At 43.1% G+C, this 23,162-nt stretch overlaps 2 protein-coding genes and 1 long non-coding RNA gene across 4 annotated transcripts; 2 read left to right on the top strand and 1 right to left on the bottom strand.

The window, feature by feature from the left end:
- The first annotated feature begins 621 nt into the window (after positions 1-621).
- LOC108231226 (BEN domain-containing protein 4) lies at positions 622-9,252 on the top strand. Its single transcript, XM_017408149.3, has 6 exons — positions 622-1,199; positions 2,986-3,552; positions 4,741-4,832; positions 4,916-4,942; positions 5,092-5,332; positions 6,177-9,252. Exons 1-6 carry the CDS (start codon positions 719-721, stop codon positions 6,407-6,409), a joined length of 1,641 nt encoding a protein of 546 aa, XP_017263638.1. The 5' UTR covers positions 622-718; the 3' UTR covers positions 6,410-9,252.
- A 921-nt stretch (positions 9,253-10,173) lies between these two features.
- Positions 10,174-21,197, top strand: LOC108231408 (rab11 family-interacting protein 5). 2 transcript variants are annotated; one of them, XM_017408459.3, is made up of 6 exons: positions 10,175-10,723; positions 13,135-13,652; positions 14,635-15,229; positions 15,786-18,248; positions 19,062-19,197; positions 19,983-21,197. In XM_017408459.3, exons 1-6 carry the CDS (start codon positions 10,344-10,346, stop codon positions 20,241-20,243), a joined length of 4,353 nt encoding a protein of 1,450 aa, XP_017263948.1. In that variant the 5' UTR covers positions 10,175-10,343; the 3' UTR covers positions 20,244-21,197. The 2 variants fall into 2 exon arrangements, with proteins under 2 accessions (XP_017263951.1, XP_017263948.1); XM_017408462.3 differs by lacking the exon at positions 15,786-18,248 and having other exon boundaries at positions 10,174-10,723.
- Positions 20,995-23,162, bottom strand: LOC119617349. The gene is made up of 2 exons (XR_005233585.1): positions 23,022-23,162; positions 20,995-21,855 (listed from the first exon to the last, which is right to left on the bottom strand). It is a non-coding gene; the product is annotated as an uncharacterized LOC119617349 (long non-coding RNA).

The following is a 23,162-nucleotide window of genomic DNA, read 5'->3' as shown; positions in this document are numbered from 1 at the left end:
CTAAACAAAGAACCACACAGAGAGAGAGTAAATTGTTTTTAGGATACTTTTGCAAAAGGAGAAGTCACTGGAGCATCACCTTTTGGATCAAACTCACAGTGAGTTCTGAAGTCCAGCATCAGCATCTTGTTATTAGAAACAAGGAATGGGTCAGGACCGGTTCTGCCACACAGATTAATCACACAAATAGAACTTACAGCATGTAGTGAAACATTCTGTCTATCAATCCTGATACAAAGATTATCAGAGGTACAGTGACGGTACTTGGGTGATTGGCTGGCCTACTTAGATGATTTGCTGACGCCTGTAAGCACGATAAAATGTAAACATGATACAAATGAACTCAATTAATATCTCTGACATCCGGTGTGACACGTAGGCATGTTTTGCACATAAACACAAAGGCTGGTAATATTGAAAAACCCTAACACATAGGCTCCAGTAAAGCTTGCTCCAGTTGTGCTCCCGGGGAGGAAGGAGGTGAAGTCCCGCCCGTGCGTCTCCCTCTGGAGGAGTCTCGGTTGGGGATTGGAGCGGAGAGTTGTCAGTAAATTAGCCCACCCTTCACTCCGTGTGTGTGTGAGTGTGTGAATGTGTGTGTGAGTGAGTGAAAAGAGAAACAGAGCCAGACAGTGGACGGTCGGCTCGCTCCCATCAGCTGTCTGTCAGCACCGAACCGACCCTCCCGCCCGCCGCGCTGTGACACCACCTGGCCGGTATGGAAGGAGACATGCAGCCCGCAGACGAAGGGCCCTGCGTCCCGAAGATCATGTGCCGACAACAACGGGGTCCTCACAGCACCCTGAAGCCCTTCCAGAGCAAGCGCTCGGCGGTGAAGTCGCGCTCGGAGCGCTCCGCGGCGGCCGAGCTGCGTCCGTTTGGAGACGCCGGGCATCCTTTCCCCTTCCATCCCGAGCAGACGCATCCTTTCCAGCATCACCACCACCAGCAGCAGCAGCGGCCGCAGCAGCTCCACCAAAGCAGCGTAGCTATCAGTAGCAGTCAGCAGCATCACCAGGCTGCCCAGCAGCAGCATCATCAGCAACAGCAGCAGCGTCTCCCATGTGAGAGCAGGCCCAGCAGCAGGGTGCCGACATCCACCTCAGCGGCGGCGGCGGCGGCGTCACGTCAGCGGCGCGCCGGCAGCGGCGCGGCGGAGCCCCGCTTCTCTCCAGACTGCACCTATGGGATCAGCACAGGTGGGTGTCCAACTTATCCAGAGAGTGATCCGAAGGGCTCCCCTTACTGTCTGTATATGAAGATCTGGAATAATGAGATATTTTCAGATTAAAAATATGGGTTTGCTGTGAATTAACAGACTCAAAGGCAAAAAGCCAGCATCCTTCTAGTTGCTCCACATTCATCTCTTCATATTTCTGTCCCTGTTTCTTTCTTTGTTCTTTCCATCAGCAGTGATTGATTTCCTCATGAGAGCAGTCATGATTGAATCTTCTGTTTATGTGCTCAAAATTACACTGTGTGTGTGTGTGTGTGTGTGTGTGTGCGCCCTCAGCATCTCCTGTTGAACTACATTGTTCCCTCCTCAGCTGCTCTTCATTACAGGGCCTTGTTCGGGGAGAAATGTGTTCCTCATCATGTGCAGGGCGGGTCCATGGGAACCAGCGTGAAGATGAAAGCGATGAACCTTATCCTGGCAGTTTCAAAATTAAACATTAGACAGCGTGTCCTTTAATCACGCACGAGTCTGTTGCTCTCTGCAGGCAGCAGAGACTTTACAATTAAGTTTTCAGACAGAGCTGAGTGCCGCCGTGCTTCGTAACTGCAAAACTTCACATGAACTATAAAACTACGTCGTCTGGCATGAGTCTTTATCTTAACATTGCCACTAACACATCTTAAGATCATCTGAACATCGGCTTTTAATCCTGATGTTGCGTTTAGGCTGATATGCACATAAATCTGTCATTTAATAATGTCACAAAACCTTTGAGTAAAAAAAAAAAAAATCTTTGCATGTCACACTATAAGTGCAACATCCTGTTTGAGTTAAATGTGCCATCCCTTTGTGTGATAATGACACACCAGAGTGCTGTTATCTGCACAAAGGAAACATTTTGTTGTCTCTATGGTTGTGGAGGAACAAAAAAAAGAGAAGAAAAGAAAGAAAGTGTGTCCTTTACTTATGAAGAGCAGCAATCCTGGAACTCTGCAATCAGTTCAGCAGCACACAATAACGCAAATTGCACTGAAAAGCCTTTCCCAAAGAGTTGTGATTAAAATAAATGGGCCTCATAAATTTGCCTCTGCCGACCGTGTTGTTTTTAATGAAATTTTATGAGGCTCACAGCTTCCCAGTGCCACAGAATTGGAGGAGAGGAGGAGAGACGGAGGGAGAGGGAGGGAGGTGGGTGCGCGTGCAGGGCGAGGGCGAATGATATCAGATACATCTTGACGGGTAAACAGAGACAGAGCGCATATTAATAAATGCGACACATCTGCGCCAGGCTGATAGACACGTCTGAGCGAGTGGCGGTGCAGAAATGACCGCCCAGAACTCGTTTTGTGTCGTTCGTGTGGGTTTCCGTGGGTTTGTTTGCAGCCGTTGTGGACTCATAATCATTACATTGGAGGTGTGTGAGATCATTTCACTGAGACGTGCCCAGACTACCGGGGAAAATGTACACCCAGGCTTGTTTTTGGACAATAACTGTGCGCTTATTGTCTTCGGCAGATACTGTGACCTTAGAGTTTATTGACTTCTGAATAAATCAACATAATTGTGCTGATATTTCTCTGAACAGACAGAGACAACCGAATGCTCCTATGTGGAACATTTGGCAACAAAAAGGCAGTAAAATGAGGCACTTCTTCACTCCAGTTTAAGCTGAAGTAATTAATAACTCAAAAGAGAATATGTGATAAGATCCATAATCTCTTTCAAATGAAACTCTTATTGTGTCTTTGGAGGAGAACTCTCTAATGACCTAACATTTCGTCTCCTGATTTCTCGTCCCTCGTCCTCAGAGAACCGTCTCATCCTGGACGCCTTCGCCCAGCAGTGCAGCAGGGTCCTCAACCTTCTCAACAATGGCCGTCTCCTGGAGCCCCCGTCCTCCTCGCTCGCCTCGAACATCAAGGTGGAAGACGGGCGAGACGACCTTCAGGGGCTTCACTGCTCCTCGCAGGGAAAGCTGAAGTCTGAGGAGAGCTCCTCCACCACCGACCCTGACGAGGAGGCCCAGCAAAGCCATTTGAACCAACAGCAGACGTCCGCTGTCCTCCGCATCTTCACGGACTCCCTGCAGAACTACCTGCTTTCAGGGAGCCAGCAGCAGCATCTGACCGTGGGCCTCGAGGGCGAGCAGTGCCCGCCGGCGGAGCCCGGCTCAGGGGCGTCTCCGCCGAGGCACAACCTGGGCGGGTGGGGCTCCCCGGCTCCGTCGGATTCATACGGCCACCCGTCCTCCACGCTGCCCGAGGAGGAGGAGGAGGAGGAGAGCTGCTGTCCACGCTGCCTGGAGCTGGAGCAGGAGGTGCTGTCTCTGCAGCAGGAGAACGAGGAGCTCCGCAACAAACTGGACAACATTCCAGGTGCAGAAAGAGCAGCCAGGGGTTTGCTGGGGTTTGATGCGAAGTCTTCCTGGTACAGGAGTTTAGTTAGTTCAGACCTCCCTCAGCCCAGTCCTCCTGTCTCCGTTTAACAATTATAACTATTGTTTTAATGACATCCATGCATTAGTAATGGTCACTGGTCTCAAAAGTTACTCTTTTAAAGCTTAAACAATAGGAGAAGCAGGTAACTTTTTACATTTGAAGCCAAATAATGAAGACAGTTGTTATCTCCCAACTGATTCTACATCTTCAAAAACATCAGAAAAATTAAATGTTTTTCACCTCACCAAGGAGGCATGAAGGTATCTTCAGAGAGGAGTCACTTTTACTCCTGCTTTAAAATATCACAGCCTCTGCTTTCAGGGATCAATAATTTATAAACAAAATGTTGTAAAACTACAGATGAAAACTAGAGATCATTTAGTTTATACATCTGGGTGTCTTATTTTAATAAACGGCATGCTGCCAGTCTGAGGAATCACAAAGGATTTAATCAGATGAACTAAAGGGCTCAGATCAAGGACAAGACAAGCTCATTTTAAAGATTCAAGCATTTTGCAAAACCTCTGCTGCAAAATATAATTTACTCCGAAGAACATCTGGTTCCAAAGTGAACCTTTTTACACTGAGCTTGTTTGTTACTTTGATTTAAAAATAAGCGATTCATGATAAAAATTAGCTTTTTTACTCAAGCTGCTCTAAAATGTTACTGAAAGCTCAGGTACTGTCTGCTGCAGGTAAGACACTGACTGCTTCACACAACCAGACAATCAGTATGAGACTGAGATTTGTTAAAAGAATTTGCTGTAAACATTTTCTGAGAGACGTTTAATGGACAAAACTGAGTTTTAAGATTCACATTAAAAGCTGATAACCGAGCAGTTTTCCCTCAGAACAGCTTTAATCATCAGGTTCTTGTTCTGTTCTTTTGTTTTGGTATTTAAAAGCACCACACAGTTTGAGCAGCACTGATCCAAACCTCTCCTGATAACATTCTCCTGGTTTTTTCAAACTTCAAACTGAAGCTCAGTCTCTCTGATGTTAAATTTATTAAATGTTTGAGTCAAAATCATCATTGAAGCAAGGTTTTTACAGCCAGAATAAGATGGGTTGTCTTGTTATTCCAGGTAATTTTACTAGCTCGGGTTTGTTTTTCTTTTTCCGCAGTTCCCTGTCAAAATGTTCTCGACTACTTCAAGACCGTTCTGGAGTTTCACAACCAGCTGGTCCAACCGATGCCAGAGGAGCAGCTCACAGAGGTGGGGCGTCAAACGAAGTAAAAACGTCACGTCAGGTCTGGTTTGATTTACTGTGAAAATTAAATTAAACCTTGTCTCTGCAGGAGGAAGAACGGCAAACAGTCTTTGAGGTTTGTGATTTCATTCCTTGAACCTGCAGCTTTTTAAGGTCTGTTTGGGTGATTTTGGCTCAGATTCTCGTAAGCTCGAGAGTACGCCACATCCAGTTTATTTATTAGCCCTGAACTCCCTCTGAGTTTCGTCCTCCACCTCCTTCCAGGGGAGCAAGCAGCTCCTGGAGAACTATCCGCTCTTCATCACCAACAAGCAGTGGGACGAAGCCGTCAACTCCTCGAAGAAAGATGGCCGACGGCTGCTGCGCTACCTGATCCGCTACGTCTTCACCACCGATGAGCTGAAGTTCTCCTGCGGCTTGGGCAAAAGGAAGCGCTCGGTGCACTCCGGAGAGCCGGGCCTGGAGAGACGACCGCTTAACCCCGTCAAAGTCAGCTGCCTCAGAGGTCAGAGCAAGCAGACAGGAGAACAGCAGCAGCTTCAAACCAGCTTCAGGATTTAGGATTTAAACCCAGACAGAAAGTGTTTAGTTATGAATGCAAACATTAGACTGGTGCAAGCTGATTTTCTAAAAACAACCGAGGCATGACCGGTTTATCTGTTCTGTCTCTGACTAATTGGCTTATTTGGCTGAATTGGTCAGGATTAGGTGTTAGAGCTGTGCACAAATAAATTAATCCTGATAATAACCAGGAAGCCAAGCAGCAGACGACGTGACAACACTAACCTGATCAGTTTCATTATGACTAACTTTATTAAATGAAGCTAGCAATTCTTAAAAGAGTCCATACCACCTGCTGCTTTGGGTGCTAAAGTTTTAAAGAAACAATCAGTTCGAGCTCTGAGTGCGTGTTGGGAGGACTCAGGTACTACCACACCAAACTGTAGCTCAGTGTCTGTACTACAGACTGAGTTGTGGCCATGTTGTGTTTGTGAGGGTCAGCTGCGGCGGCTGTCTTGAATTGAGTTGACTCTAAAAGTTTCATTGAACTCTGTTCAGCAGTTCATGAAATAATTTTACAGACACAAAAACACACACAGAAGCAATTACATGATCATTTTCTTCATAATAAAATAATAAAACTGCAACCTTTTTAAAAACTCAGCTGTAGTTCGAATTATTTGATGCAACCAAAACAAAGCTCAGACATCAATTTCAGCCACTTTGACCGTTTCTTGCACACGTTTTCATGCTTTCTCCTTAAAATCCTGATTAAAATGAAGATTTCCTGTTAATATTTGTGATCCAAGAATGACTTCTTTTTTTTTTTTAATCCCAACTGGGTCCAGAGTTTATCCGGATGCACTGTGCCTCAAACCCAGACTGGTGGATGCCCTCAGAGGAGCAGATCAACAAAGTGTTCAGCGACGCCGTGGGCCACGCCCGTCAGGGCCGGGCGGTGGGGACCTTCCTGGGCAGCAGCGGCAGCAGCACCAGCAGCCTCTACCTGGACGCCTTTGATGGACACCTGTCGCAGGACGAGCTGTTCCTGAAGGGCTGCCAGAATGGTCAGTCGGACTGAAGCTGGGGGAGAAAACTAGAGACAGAAGCTTCAAATGTAGCTGAACAACAACATATCCTGAAACACCGACTGTATCCTGTCAGTGAGGAAAACATTCCAGAGAGAGTTTAATATACAGAATATCCTCCATTCAGATAGTTTTTGTTGCACATTTTTATATCAAAGCTTTTGTTTCGTTCAGATTGACTCCTGATGGTTTTAAATTAAAGCAGTTTAAGTCTTCCTTTTGCTACTTTCTCTGTAGTTTGACGTATTGATCAGTTTTTTCTTGTTTTTGTTTTCACTTCTCATTTCAGTTTGAGTTGGGTTTTAAAGAAGTTATTTTTGTGGTGAATTCTCAAAGCCCAGATTTTATGCATCTTTACGTTATCCAAGTGAAGCTGCACCTTCGTGAACTCCATCCCAGAAAGTAGCATTTACCTTTGAGTCTTTAAATGTGTTTGTGAAGCGGTGGGCGCACCTTTACCTGCAGCTCTTTTTACAGGGGAGGGCCTGTTGGCTGACCCGTTCACGTGCACTTTGATTCCCGTGTTTCCTTCATCTGAATCAAAAGAAAACGTGTTTCTGAGCAGAAATATGTTAAAAATCCAGCTTCCTTTTTTTTGTTTTGTTTTTTGGTAAGTTCTTCTTCCTGAAACTATATACACAAAACAGTGTTTTTGGGTGTTTAGAGGTAATTAAATCTGCTTCCCAGCTTTATGGTGGTCCTGAGGTGCAAAATATGATGGAATCCTGGGACTCAACAACAACAGACTTTCAAATGTTTGAAAGAAAAGAAACGTTTCAGAAAAATCCTACAACTTTCTAACCTGTTTCAGAAACAAAAAGGAAAACAAAAAAATGTAAAATTTACAAACCCAGTACATGTATCAGGTACTTATCAGGTGGTATGTACCTGCTACTGGCCTGGTACTTACAGGGTACACACCTGGGTACTTAGCTGGTAACGTTCTACCCTGTATTTACCTGGTACTTACTGGGTATGTACCAGTAAAGTACCTAGGTACTCAGTACTTACCTGATGCTTACTGTGTATGAATCTGGTAAATACCGAGTATGTACCTGGTAAGTACCCAGGTACTCAGTACTTACCTGATACTGGGTATCTACTAGGTAAGTACCCAGTATGTACCAGGTAAGTACACATGTACTTGGTAGGTACTTACTTAATACTTACTGGGTTTGTATCTGGTAAATACCAAGTAGGTGCCAGGTAAGTGCCCATGTACTCAGTATTTACTTGATACTTACTGGTTATCATCCTGGGTACTTACTTGTTGGCTTGTTACCCTGTACTTACCTGGTACTTATCACGTAAAGTATGATGTATTTTTACCCGGTTGCTGTAATCCAGTTGTGTTAGAGTTTTTTCCTGTGTTTCTGAAGTGTTCTTTGTGTTTTATTGTTGGGTTTATTTGTGTTTATTTGGGGTTGTTGTGTTTTGCACCTCAGACTCTACCTCTCAGCACAACGTTTGACCAAAGTTTTTCTTCCTCTTCAACTCGTCACCCGTCCACTGATCTGTCTCCTCGTTCTGTTTGTGTGGAGCGGCAGGAAAAAGCAAAACAGGTTGTTTGGTTTGTTTTTCAAATTCCAGAGTTTTACTACTGAGTTTATTAAATTCTGACTGAAAGGTTTGTGGAAACACAGTAATTTGTTGTGTTTTCATGTTGTAACAGAACACTAAGAAGCCTTTTTGTGTTTGGATAATCCAGATTTTTGGTTTAGGGCAGCTGCAGCGGAAAAATGCCTTAAATGTGTTAGAAAATCTTCACGGTGTGACGTGTTACAGTTGTGTGTCGGATCTCATTTAACGTGTGTTTACGGAGAATTCTTTCTTAAAGCTCTTATTTGCACTTTTTCTTGTCTCACTGAAGGCAAACAGTCAAATCCTCGCCTAAAAAACACAATCTTTTTTACATTCTGGTTAAATTCTGAAAAGCTTTGCTTTGTGACCGGGTTTGTTTCTGTTTGAATGTATGACTGTGTGTTCACCATCAACAGTGCTGTGTAAATGTGTAATATAAAGTACAGTTATTGTGCAAGTTTCTTTGTTTTTTTCTAAAAAAAAGACCACGTCTCCCTGTTTAAGAAGCCAAGTAGAAAAGTGCCAGAAACCTTAAAACTGTTGGATCGTGTTGTTTTTGCTGTCCTGAATGTGAGTGTTGGTTTGTATTTAATTCTTTACTCCAAGTTGCTGTTTATCAACACTGTGAAACATCAGATTTTTACAAATACAAAGTTTTTTTTTAAATTCCCGATAAATAAAAAAAGCACTAAAGTTTAAACCCTCTGTCTTTATTTATGCATTCAGAGTCAGTTTTTGTTCAGTAAAATTGTATTAAAGCACACCTAATTTGTTTACAATCAGCAGGATTTTCTTCTAATCTTTCATTTGTCACATTTTAATGTTTTATTAACAATTTTAGTTTCAGGGAGGCATTTATTTTCTTTGTTTTGTAGTTTTTTGTGCTTTCCTGTCATTTATTTACTGTTTTATGTACAGCTCTTCGGCCAGCTGCAGTTCTTATTAAATATGTTTTATAAAAAACTTGAACTGAACACTTTTACAGCAGATGGTAAATAAAGACCCGGACCTCGATGGTTGTGTTAGTTCAGAAAACTTCAGCTCTTCCATCTGGATCCTTTAAACCTGTTTAGCTTTTTTATTCTGTGCAGCAGAAATCCACCAGGTGGCGCTACAGTCTCAGGAATAATGTAACTCATTGGTGAAATGATTTTCTCCAGTTAAAATCAGGAAGTCTGTACAATCCTGTCCATGACAAAAAACTTAGCCGCGAAATGAAAACTGCTAAAGTTAAATATAAAGCAGTCTAATTAAAACGGTGCAGTTGTTTTTATTGTGTAAATGTTGATTAAACATTCATGCTGTTGGTTTTCTGCTTTTTATTTTTTCTCTTTTTTGCAATCTAACTACCTCTGCAGACTTCTTCGGTCGTTTATACTGCATACATAAATTGTGATGACTTTTGTTTTTATAACTTTTATACTTTATAAAATATTTAACTTTATTGACAAATATTTTCCCCTTAAAATACACACAGATCTCTGCAGTTGAAATCTGCCTCAGTGTTTCGCCCTGTTTATCTCCTTTGGCTACTTTTAGCTTTTTGCTGTTGTTTGGCTACGTTGCTAGCCTTTTGCTACTTTTAGCTCTTAGCAAGCCTTTGATATGTTAAGCTAGGCTTTTTCTTCTTTTAGCTAGATTTTGAGACTTTTAGCTATCATGTTGCTACATTTAGTTTTTAGCTAGGGTTTTGCCACTTTTATCTAGTTTTTTGCTACTTTTAGCTTTAACTCAGCTTCATTCTCACCTCATTTTAAGAGAAAATGTAATTTCTCTCGAACAACAAAGTCTTTTTATTTTATTGTAATTTATTTTATTTTTCTGAGTTTTAATTCAGGACATTGTCCCTAAAGCTAAACTGTAATAAATGATCTAAAACATTAAACCATGAGCTGTAAGACAGCAGCAGCAGCAGCAGGCTGGTGTCTGATGGAGGCTGTTTCTCTTTAACTCTGCCCCCCCTCTGGCTGCGGCCCTGCTGCTGAGGACAGGGGCGGGCCGCGCCGCGGAGGACACCAGGACCAGAATCTGGACCCGGGACCGATGACACCCGCTGGACTCCTAACGTGACTCGTGCAGGCTGAGGTTGGAGGGTTGAATCGGGCTGCGGGTCTGTCTGAAAGCGGCCCGAGGCTCGGCGGAAGGTGTTTTTTTTTTTTTTTTTAAGGGGGGGGGGGGGTATTTTTTTCCTGCAGAGAGGCGTTTTTGCGCAGCTCGGAAACTCTGGCGCATGAAAGGATGAAGGAGGGGGGGAGGATGGATGGATGACCTCCCAGTCATCTGATCGGACTCATCACCGAGGGACCGTTTGGGGACAAAAGACGAGCCTGTGCGCAGCCGAACAAGATGATGTCCCTCATAGACCTGGACGACGAGCAGAGGTGGGTGCCCACTCATGTCAATGTCACCGTCCTCCGCGCGCGGGGACTGCGCACCAAGGGCAAGCACGGCAGCCGCTACCTCTACACCATCATCCAGGTGGGGAAGGAGAAATACACCACGGGGCTGGTGGAGAAGGCGGAGGTACCCGCCTGGAACGAGGAGTGCTGCTTCGAGCTGCTGCCCGGGATCCTGGAGGACGGCGGGCGGAGCGCGTACCCGGCAGGCAGCGGGGACCTGGTCCTCACCGTCATGCACCGGGTGCTGATCGGACTGGACGTGTTTCTGGGTCAGACCATCATCCCCCTTGACAGGATATTTCAGGACGGAGTGTGTCCGAGAGATGAGTAGGTTGGCTCTTTTTTGTTTATTTATTTATTCCACCGGATTGTTGTTGTTGTTGTTGTTTTTATGGGTGACAATGACTTCAGTATTTCTTTATTTCCCTCCCCACGCAGCTCTGATGATCAGTCATGTGCGTCTTTTAACCCATTCTCTCCCAGTAAGAAGCTGCCCAAGCCTTTCACCCTCCAGCCTTGTGGCATTTCAATCCTGAGGACTGATTCAGCAGAGCTCCATAAACAAGATGAGCTGCACTTTTCTGTGGCTCAGGTCATGCTGTCAGGCAGAAAACCTTTATAGCCATAAACACGTCATTCCTTAAGGCTATAAGTTTCAGAGGACACTCAGTCTGTACTTGCAGGCCTTATTAAACTAAAGAATAACCCATTCATGTCTTCCTGATTCCCTCTTTCTTCATGGTGTTTATATAAATGTTCAGAAGATAAGTGACATAAGAGACAGAGGGGTCATTATATTCAGCTGCAGGCTGGAGATGAGCTTTGAAAGTTGATTATGCAAGACAGATTTTTTAAATATATATATACATATATATTTACAAATAAACAACTTTGTGTAGATGCATTTAAAGGGATAGTTCAGATTTGTTGAAGTGGTACTTTAATGTTGCACCTTCACTCCTAATAGTCTTCAAACGTTACGTTTCTTATTGACCCACACACACACACTTATACGATGCTTTTTAAGATATATAAATATTTACACCCTGTACACATCACATCAGGGGGACAGTGTTTTGCCCAAGGACACCTAAGCATTCTGCAGGGGTTGGGCATCAAACCCTCAGTCCTCCAGCTGAAAGACGACTTCCCAGCCGCTGGGCTGAAGTCGTCCCTGTGGAGAGGTTATGATCAGTTAATATCTTACCTGTTGTAGATAGTTTCCTCAGTGGTCTCAGTTTGGAGAAATAGAGTTTAACTCTGACCAGACTGACGAGCTAACGGCTAGTCCGACCGAGACTGAAGTCGACCGCAGCTGTCTTCAAACAACTCCATTCTCAAAAAGTTTAATAGCAGTTTATGTGAAAGCTGTTTTATGACCTTTTACGGCACTGTCAGTGTGGCGTGACGCAGTTATTTACGTTGAATTTTACGGTTATTTGTGAGTGCAAACAGTGGCAATGGCAGCCAACTGTAGTACTTCTGGTGCATCCCGTGGACACTTCCTGCAGGAATGTTTTCTTCTTCCTGCAGGAATGTCTGTGAAAAGAAAGCCGTCAGCGTTGTAAAGGTTTACGAAACGTTTGACAGATGGCAGTTTTGGTCTCAGCCCCTCTTGGACTAGATGTTAGCTTGTTTCTCTAAACTCAGGTTGTTTAAAGACCTACAGTATCTACAGCAGGTAAGATATTATGTGCTCATTACCTTAATAAAATAAAGAAGATATATATTTATATATTGACAGGGACAGACTGTAGTTAACTGACAGGGAGGTATGAGAGGCTCTGTCTGTTTTTTTGTTGGAGTTCTGCTTTCGATTACTCACTGTCATGTCTTAAAAATCATTCTTTTTGCAGAGTATTAGCTCCGGCTGACTCACCAATTCAGTCAAAAGCACCCTGAGTGGCCTTTCCTCCCTACAAACACATGTCTTTAATCATTACTTTTTAGGCCTATTCGAAAAAAAAAAGAAGACAGATGGTGGTGAGTCCACTTTTCTGGGTCAGGGAAACTTTGGAATGTGCCTTTTGTCTGCATGTTGATTTATTTGTTTGAAAAGAAAAGATTAATATAGATTTAAGATAACTAAAGGAATGTGTCACACTCATAAAGAGGTGACAGGTATCACAGCTCACCTTCCTTTCAGCTGGTATTCAAGATAAATCCTTACAGTTTTTAGATATGATCAACTTTAACTGTATCCAACATTTTCATGATTATACTTCACCCTAAAACAATCCTCAGTACCTGATGGTTTTTGTTTAAAGTGACATAACTGCGCTGACTGTTATGTGAAACACTGAGGAGCAGAAAAGAGTAAAACAATACGACACATCTGGATTTAATTGTGGATTCTCCGCCCTCCAGTGAATTCCTGCTGTTAGTTTTGGCTCCATGATGTTTTCTGTGGTCCACTCACAGAGCCGAAGAGGCCCGGACAGAGGGGACGATTTCATTGGTTGATCCCTCACGTGTTTTTTTTTTATTTTTTATCTTTATTTTTAGTAGAATTTTTGTTGGGATTTCCTGCTGTGGAAATTATAAAAACAGCTGGTCAAAGACGGAATTTAAGCCCCCCTGATGTGTATTTTCAGATTTTTTTCAATATTTGGAGAGTACAAAAAAACAGTTTTTGGTTGTTATTGCTTATTTTGTCTTTGTACCAGTTTTAATTGACAAAAACAAAAAAATCATTTTATATCCCAGATTCTAACTTTCTTGTTTTTATTTTTCTGCAGATGGTTCAAGCTCAACTCCAAGGCGGGCAGAAAGGTGAAGGAGCGTGGCGAGCTCCAGGTGACAGTCCAGTTCACCCGCAACAACATGACGGCCAGCATGTTCGACCTCACCATGAAGGACAAGCCTCGCTCCGCGTTCGGAAAGCTCAAGGACCGCGTCACGGGCAGGAAGAGGGGCGACGTGGAGTCCTCCTCGGCCATTGTGCCAGGCCGCTACGCCGCCTTGTCGGGGTCCCTGGGGCAGCCGTTTGGAGAGGAGGGAGGAGGAGGTGTGGTGGACTCGCAGGCGGTGGAGATACCAGAAGAGAAGAAGAGCAAGGTGAAGGACTTCTTCAAAGGGAGGCTGCGGAAGTCGTCCGACACCAGGTCGTGCTCGTCGCTGGCTTCAGAGAGCAGCATGTCTTCCATGGCCAGCGATAGCCTGGGCCCTCCACCCAGTCTGGATCTGCTGTCAGACCCCCCCAGCTCCCCCATCTACACTAGCAAAGTGAGAGTGGACACAGATTTAGCTAAAAAAGGTTGGTTTTTCAAAATTATTCATCCATTTAACTTGCCGCTCAACAGCAAACGTGATCAGTGTTTGGCTGCAGGTTTTCACTCAGGGGTTAGTGAGGACCAAATGTGAGGCATGAGGATTAAAATGTGCAAAATATTTCAGTCAGTCATCAGAAGTCTCTGTATATCTGCAACAGATCCTATTAGACTGCAGACAATCACAGTATTTACACTAAAACTGAAAAGCTTGTTAACATAGTGTGCCCCAGGCTGTATTTTTAAAATCTTATATTATGGATTTTGTTTTAATTAACAAACCATCATGTTTTTCCAGATCTCACTAAGGAGCTTTAAGAAACCCAATCAATCAATATCTGTAAAGCAGAATCAGTAAACCAAGAGTAAAATGCAAATGTAATGATTTGAAATAGTTCATGTTTCAAAATAAAACTCTTTTCTCCCGACAGCAGAACGTGAAATGTGACCTTTAATTATGACAAGCAACTGTGGATAAAAGGGTTTAAAAAGCAAAGATTCATTCAATAAATTTAGGGCTTTGTCTTAAGTGCCTACTTTGGCGGTAACTGGGAAAAGCTGTGACCCCTCCAAAATATATATATATTTGTAAAATTTAGCAAAAAGAAAGTCTAAACTGGTGCAGACAGGGCCTTTGAACTGGAGTTGCCACAGGGAATTTATCAGTGCAACTAATTGCGTAAAGTGATCTCGTGGCTTTTTTGGACTATTGACGTTGCGTCTGCGCTTAAAGCCACAAACAGCTAAACTTAACAGGGTTCTTCTTTAGTCCAAGCTCCAACTCTGGAGCAACTTTCATTCTAACAGATAAACAGACTGACAACTAAACTGGGCTGAAAACATGACTTTTATAACAAAAATAAAAGGTTTTGATGTTACTTTCTGCAAAAACTTCCACCTATATGTCAGAGATTCAGATGGAAAACTTATTTTCATCAACACATGAAACTTCTTGTGTTTTCCTAACAGTGCTCACCAGCCAGCACACCACGAAGATCCTCACACACAAGCGAGCCTTCAGCGACGAAGCCAGTAAGATCACAACATCCCTCCCTCGTACAAATGCTGCAGTGGAGTCCCTCAAGGGTCGGACCATGACTCAGTCCAAGTCGTCGTTGTGTATAAACGGAAGCCACGTCTACGATTCCGAGCCGTCGACTCCAAAAAGCTCTGCCGCGCTCCCGTCCAAGCTGGTTCTGCTGGAGAAGTGCTCGCCGCTGTCTCGCTCTCTGCAGAACCTCACCAAGAGAAGTGAGGACAAAGGCTCCTTTGCAGAGGGCCGACGCTGGTCCTTTGACAAGTTTAAGAAAGAGGAAAAGGAGGAAGAGAGGGGAGCTCCGGCTCAGGAAGCTCAGACTGGGGACCGGCCTGTGCAGGCAGCGGTGCCGATTGTCTCGTCAGCTGGTGGTTCACCTGACAAAGGAAGGAAGTTCAGAAAGACGTTGTTCTCTGCAGGGAGGAGTGATTCTCTGCCGGCTAAGTCTGACCTTAACCAGGCTGGCTCTGCATCTGAGGGGAAGTTCAGAGGCTGGTTTGGCTCCGGTGACTCCCAGAACAAGCCAAGGTGAGTATGGATTATTTACCGGATCGCTGCCGAGCTTCCTGCTCATTGATGAATTTAGTTTTTACTGGAACACACTGTAGGCTTTTATCCAGCCGGACGTGCTGAGTCAAGCGTTCGTTCTGCTCCTTCCTCATTTAAAAAATTGCTCTGATTTACTTTTGGCCATTTTAAAACCATGCTGTTATCATCATCTCTCAATTAGCCCTTCAGCATTGCCATTTTTTAAAACCTCTATGTGTTTCTCTATCAAAGTTGCAATCAGTGGGTTTGGAAAAAAATAAATCTTGATATGAGCTCACCCGACACAGAAGACATCAGGGTGCTCGAATGGCTCCGATGCATCCGCTTCTTATTTGTGTTCTTTGCTTAATTTATTTTGCAAATTTGTTTTGCTTCTTAAATTCATGTCTCCACAAGTCTGCCTAAGTTTTCTGACTGAAGTTAGTCCTTCTTTTTGTTGAGAAATATCAGTTATTATTCTGTGTACAGCGATGTTCCCCATTTGGTGACCTGGCACTTGATTAACTAAGAGGACTATTGTGCCCTATTTTCACAGGCTGGAAGTTTCTGCTAAGGTAGAAAGCAGCTCAGACGTACCCCCTTCCCTCCCTCCCTGCTCCCCTGTGCCTCCTCAGTGCTCCTATCCCTCTGCTTCTCTTTCTAGTCAGGTCCCACCTGAGGACCACAGTCACACCAGTCCCTTCACCCCTTCCTCCTCCCCCTCTTCAACTCCCCTGTCCCCCTCAAACCCCTTCCTCCCGTGTATTCAGCGCAACCCCTTTTTTGAGGAGCTCGTAGCAGAAGAGTCGGAGACGTTGTCTTCTGCTGCACCATGCTCCTCCTCTGGCTCACCCCCTTTGCTTTGCACCACTCGGCCCGCTCCGCTCTGCACATCCAGCTCTGAGTTTAAAGCTAGCACCACGAACATGGTTTCCATAAAGCGGGAGCGCCCCAGGCCAGTAGCTAAGCAGATATCACTCCCTGCATTATCGTCCAAAGCAGCCACCCCTGATTTCCCTAATCACTCCGCCCCTTGCTCCGCCTCTGAGACTGCAGGAAACTGGGATGACTCGTTTGATGCCTTTGCCTCAAGCAGACTCAACTCCCCTAAAGGTAGACTCCTACCAGAACAGCCGAGAACCAGCCCAACTTTATGCCGTAAACGTAGTTATCCTCCACTTGACGACATTGTCTGTAACTATGCACAAGAACCAAAAACGTGCCAAGACGAGCCTCCACCTTTACCTCCAAGGAGGCTTTTAAGGACTCCGGTGAATGAGATTTTCTCCGATGGGTGGCTGCACAGAGGTCAGGAGCTGGCAGTTCATAAGGAAGCCTACCTCCTCTCTCAGACTGGCGTGGCCTCACTACAGCGAGGCAGAGAGAGCGAATGCAAAAGAAACAGCATTTCCCCAGATCCTCACACAAGCAGCGAGTCGTCGGACTCCCTCAGCGTTCACACCCAGCTCCAGTCCAACAATAAGTCTCTCGGGGTCACATATGAAGAGAGGCTCAAAAAGTTTAAGTATGAACCTCTGGAAGATGAAACCAACTGCTGGGGAGGGATGCTGTTTGAGCAAGACTTATATGGACGTGTGTGCAGAAGACCTTATGGACAACAAGGAGTAAATACTCATCATTTGTCACTGAATGCTGAGGAAAGTGCTGGCAATAAGATCTTGTTCAAGAACTCAGGAGCTAAAAGACTCTTTGAAAGTGACAAATCTGTTAGCGACCTCTTCAGCGTGTCATCCGTTACTCCCTCCAAGGTGCCAGATATCTCTTACACTCCTGCAGAGGGGATGGAAGAAGCTAACTCGTGTGAAACTTCATGCCTTAACAACAACATATCTTTCTCCCTAACTCTAGGGGATCTGAATATGAATGTAAACAACTCGGACTTTAGTTTTATTGATTCTGACGGATCTTCTCAGTCAGAGGTAGTTGATGTTGTCAAAAGCACCAACAGTTCAGATGGGACTTTTCCAACAGAAGATCCACAGGTTGTGATTCACCACAAGGAGCCCAAACCTGAGGACGTGTTCACTTTGAAGGACACCTACATTCCTGCCATGAACTCCTCTTTTGAAATAACCGTGTCTTCTAAAAAGCTGTGCAAAGTACCTCCAGTTTGCAAAGACAACTGCCAGGATTGCCTGTGTGAACTGGACAACGCAGCACAACGTGCTCACAGCAAGGAAAATACCCAAACTCCTGCTTCCACGATGTCACAAAACTCAACATCTAATTCATCTGACATTAAAACTGAGTGTAGAGAAGAACACGTAAGAAGTAATGATGGTGATTATAACGGAAACTTACAAGACAAGTTAGTCAAACCTAGCCAGATTGGGTCATTTTCAGGGGTTGTTAGTGCACGAATAAGACCGAAAGGAGTGTCCCGACAGAACAGCAGTGACAGCACAAATAGCCAAAGCAGAAACGCAGACCGAGACTTGGAACAGTTTTTATCTCTCATTCAGAACCTTACAGAAGTCAGTGAAGGACCATCATCTTATCAGCCCACTAAATCAGTCCTGTCTTCCTTACAAGCGTCAGGACAGACTGATATGCTTAAAATTAGCCCCGGTAATGATAACACATATCAAAATGTGTCTAAAACTCAATCGCAAATATGTTTAAAGGACAGCGCGTCGCATGTAGAAGACAAAAGCTCTGAGATGAGCTTTGAAGATCTCCATGCAAAAGTTGCACCAAGCTGCAGAACCCCTTCCAAAACAAAGATTGGGGAATCCTTGGAAGAGCCTGAACTCTGTCGCCCCCCCACCCCTCCTGCACTCCCCCTGTCAGCCGATGCCCCTGCCTGCTGCCCTCACACACAAACCTCAGTCACGGGGCTCAGTGGTGGAGCCAGCTCCTCTGTGGCTGTGGCCTCCTGCACCCCCTCCTCCCCCTCCTCCGCCACCTTCAGCACTGACCAGCTGCTGGTCGATGCACGGCACTCCCTTTTACCTGAGGAGACACAGCCTGCTAGCAGCCTGCCCCGTCAGGAGAGCAGGTGAGACTCCCCACACCAGGACACGACTCGGGTTAGAAACAACAAAACACGCAAATGAGATTTTTTTTTTTTTCGGTTTGTTTGTTTTTTGCTCTAAGTGCTGTGATGACTTTGCTTCCTCTTGTGCTGGTTTGTGTGACGTTGAACACATTATTATTGAATTTAAGTTTTGCATTTTCATCCAATCTGATTGGATGACAGCTGCTGCCTCACTTCTGGCTTTGCTTTACATTTATGTTATCCATTTCATATTTTAGTTTCCTGTTTGAAATGTTATTCTATATTTTGCTGTCTCAAGTCAGTTGTTTTTGCTGCTTTTTTGGCTACCTGCTAATGAAAGCTACATATGTATATTTGCAAAATAAGTTGGATTCCCCAATAAAACAAAAAAATTTGGTTCACAGTGACAAAATTGATATTTTTAAAATAAATAAAAAGAGAGCAAGCAGAAGTGCAACTTGGGTTGGGAATTATAAGATTAAGGAAAATTATATTCTGCTGTTTTATTAAAAGCCAAAATTCTCTTAAATTTTCAGTCGTTCACCAAAGATTTGCTGCAACTTGATGGATAAAAATGCAGTTTTAGTTGTTCAAAAACAAATAAAAGACCTGATTGGTGATTACTACTATTTTGTAAGGTGAAGAATATGTTTCTTTGATGGGCTTTAGATTTTACAACATGTACTGATCCAAAGACATGCAGCCTTACCTCACTGATTGGTCGTATCCTACATGTTGTGAACACAAGTAACGCCCTCATGATAAACAGCACCTCTGAGCTGAAATGTTAGTCCTGGCCTCTTTGGTTTGCAGATCTCATCCAGTGAAACCGTTAACGTCCAGCCAGTTCGAGAAGAAAGAGGGTCGTTCAGTTCTCGAGAAGCTGAAGTCTACCATAAACCCGGGCCGCTCCGCCCATCAGGTCGCACCTGAACCTGAGAAGAGTCAGGTACTGTTAAAACACTCAGGCAGGGGGCTGGGTTGGTGCCTTTCATACAGTGACAGATGCTTCCTAAAATACTGATTTTAATGCTTTTCTTAAGCCATACATAAATCTTTTATCTATATAAGAATCTCCATATCTTGTCTTGCCCTGAAATGAACAAGTTTAGTAAAATACCTTCACTGTAAAAATAACTAGTTTTTAAAGTCTGACTTATAATCAAATATAAGTTGATCCTTTTCAGGTCCCCAAAATAAGTTAATTTAGATAAACAACAGAACATGATGTATTTGAACATGTCATTATTCATTTACAAAAACATGAGAAAAAGAGAGTAAAGTATATTATAGGCTTGTTGTTTCTATTGGAAAGAAGGACAAGAATTAAGAAATGCTGCTGATCATGTGAATTTTATTAACTGATTATCAGTTAAGGGTGAGCAGCTCTGCTTATCGTCAAACCACAAGAATGACGTTATGCTCAGAGCTGTGAGATCTAGCTTAAAGTATGTGTTCAGGATGACTCTCTGCCATTTATGTGTTGGGTAATGTTGATTAGCTGTGGTGGCCATCTTGAATTGGGGTGACTACAAAAGTTAATCATCCAGTTATTATTTTCTGCAGGTTTTATTAAAATTCATCCAGTGGTCGTCAGATATTGAAGAAATGAATGTATACACACAAAGACACCGGCAAAGACATTATCACCCTTTCACCTTCAGCAGCATGCAGTAAACACTAAACAAGTCGAAGTTGTCTGGAAGTGAACTTTTTCTCCCTCCCATGTTGCAGGAGCTGAGTGCCGCCCGGGCCGCTCAGTACCAGCACCTCACCAACATGGAGCTGATCTCCCTGCTGCTGCAGCAGGAGATGGACATGCAGAAGCAGCAGGCAGCCTCTGAGCAGCAGGGGGCGCAGCTGGAGAAGTGTGAGGCCGAGCTGAAAAAGGTCAAGCTGCAGGTTCGAGACCTGGAGGACTACATCGATAATCTGCTGCTGCGGATCATGGAGCAGACGCCGACTCTGCTTCAGGTTCGCTCCAGACACAAGTGACGCCGCGGGAGGCTCACCTTCCAGAGTACTGTCAGAGGCTGGGAGTAATTATTCTTTACAGCCCGATGCAGCTCTGATCTCACAATCATCCAGGTCTTCTCACTGCAAATACTGCCCTGTGGATGTAGACACACTTTTAGCCATCATGCATGCAGGGTACAATCTCAGTTCGGCACAAAAATGCAACTAAACGGCGTGTTAAGGAAGAAAATATGAAAGCAGGCAAATTATTTCACACGTCTGCTGTAGAACAAGTTAAAGTAGTCACCTGTATCCAGCTTAACTTTAAAAATCAGCTTTTGCATGTGCTTCAAAGAAAAACAGACAGGTAAGAAAATCGTTTGGAAAAGCATCGAAGGAGCTCATCTAGGAATAAATATACTCAAAGGATCTTTTAAAAAAAAAAGTATTTGCAGCAAAAATCTGTTTTTCACAATTTTTCAATGTTTTTCTCTGTTGGAATAAAGTCTGTAAAAGTTAAATCATTAGTTAACTTTGAGTTTTCAAAGAAAACCTTAAAATAGGAACAAAAAAGTAGCATCGTGCAAAATACTGCTTTGCAAAATCACATCTGTGAAAAGAAGCTTCTTACACTAAAGACTGAAGAGGACAAAGCCTTATTTCTTGCAATTTTGTTTCTTTTGAATGTTTTTTATCTTTAGAAAATTTTAAAAAAAGTGTTTAATATATACTTTTCATTCAATTTTTTGGCTAAAACAGTGAAAATGCTTTAGTTTTTGTTAAAGTTTTATTCCTCATCCATATAGAAATAGTAATATTTTACTGTAGGAATAACTAAAACCAGTTAAGTGAATAAGTGTAGCATAAGTTATTACTTTCAGAATGTTTTTCATTCGAATATATTCTAACGCCACTCACTGTAGCTACCTGCAATGCTTTATAAGACCGCAGAACTGTAATAATAAATCCAATAAAGTGCACATGAACAGCAGATTATAGTTTTTTGTTGTTGTTGTTGTTGTTGGTAAATTATGTTTTTATTTATTCTGTATTGTTTGTGTGGAAAGTCTCGCAGCTGCAGTGCTTACTTTTCTGCACTAGAGGGCGCTCCTGACTTCAGGAAACCTGCTAATTAAACATCTTTAATTCTACAATTCAATTTAAAATTAAACCTGCATGGAGCAGCTGCCTGCCAACACATTCCTGGGACTATTGTGGAGTTCTTGTTGTGAAATGCTGATTCTTCCCAAAAGTCTTGCGTTTTGGGTTAAACGGATCTTTCTAAATGCTTCTGAGAACGCATCGATGTTCTCATTGACGACATTTTTGTTCTAGATCATAAAGGTACTTTTTTTTTTTCCACAGTGGATGCAGAATTGTTTCTAAAAGCACGAAGAGAAACGGTCAAAGAAACGACAACAAAAACAACTTTTAAAGGCACTCATTGCAAACTATGAAAGGAAACATAAGCGGGTTATCCTGGACTTTATCAGACGGTGCAGTCTGAAAGAGTTTCCTCTGGTCCTTTCCAGATGTGCTGTTATGTAGTGCTGGAACGCAGGTACGCACTTCATGTAAACATGAAAACTGTCAGACTTCTCGATCCCAGACGGCACCGGTGTTGTCCTGTTTTCAGTCACTTCGGTCGTTTCTGTAGGGAAACAAACCCTCGTTGTAGTCGGGAGCTGGTCACAAATTGTGTTTACTAATTTTTAATTTAAGAGATCATTAACCATCAACATGAAAGAAAAAAATGAAAGAAATTGTGCGGATTTTGTTTCTTACCTTATGATTTTATCTTCACGACATTGCAGTGAGTACCTTTTAAGTGAAATACTTTTACCCATGACCAATTTAATGTACTTGTTTGGGCCCGCTCCGTGTTCCAGTGTAACTGCTGTGATCCAACTAATATTTAATGTAAATTATTCCTTTTAACAAAATTCACAAGAAAGTAACTCGTCTTTGAAAGTTTGTAGTTTATGCTGTTCTTCATAAAACATTAAAGCAGCATTTTTAAAGCTGTGATAACATAGTTCAAGATTTGATTTCTTGAACTTGCATTAGAAATCTTTCTCAAAGTTAGCTGTAAATAAAGATTCTTATAATTCAGGAACTTGAAGGCTTGCAGCTAAAATGTAGTGAGAGTGAAACAAAGTGTTCAACATCTTTTATTTGCAATTAATCTATAGTGTAATAGTATTTTAAGATATATAGATTATTGTTTATCAGCATTTTGCTCCTTTTGTTGCCTAATGAGTAGTGAAGCTAATTAGTGTAATTTACAAGCATTTCACAGAAAACAGTGGAGTTATGAGCTAAGGGGAAATTAAACTGCATATTAATTAGTTTATTAAAGAAATCTCCCCCCAGCAGTCCTCTGACCTGACGGTTAAAGAGTTTTAATGAAAATGTTCAGAGATTCATTAAAGGTAACACTCACTGCAAGGTCATGAGGAGAAAAACAATCATAAAGTAAGAAATAAAATGTGCCTTTTCCCCATCATGTTAATGTTTAATGTGTCTTTAAAGCCAAAATCTTTTGGCAAAATCTGTGAACGGCTGCCAACGAGTAGAAAAGGTCGAAATGACTGAAAATAGGTCAACCGTGGGGACATTTTAGATATATTTGTACAAATTTACTCTCAGATTTGTTGCATAAAGTCTGCAGGCAGGTCTTTAAAACTCATATGAAACAGACTTCAGGACAGGGCGTATTTCACCTGTTTACCTGAAAGATCTAACCTGTGTAAAATATGGTGGACTACGGCTCAAACTTTCAGGTGGGTCAAGGCTTTGTTTAAATCAGGTGCGTACCTGCACACCTGGAGAAGAGCAGGAGTAAACTCTGTCAAACTGCAGCATGTGGTGAAGTTCAGGACAGGCTTTTTTCTGCTTGCAGTGAGAAGCTTCCACGCCTCTCCTCTCCTCACATCCGGTCCTTCCTCCCAGTGAAAA

This window comes from Kryptolebias marmoratus, linkage group LG9, assembly GCF_001649575.2.
Source record: "Kryptolebias marmoratus isolate JLee-2015 linkage group LG9, ASM164957v2, whole genome shotgun sequence".
Lineage (NCBI taxonomy): Eukaryota > Metazoa > Chordata > Actinopteri > Cyprinodontiformes > Rivulidae > Kryptolebias > Kryptolebias marmoratus.
This window is presented reverse-complemented; position numbering and strand designations above follow the sequence as displayed.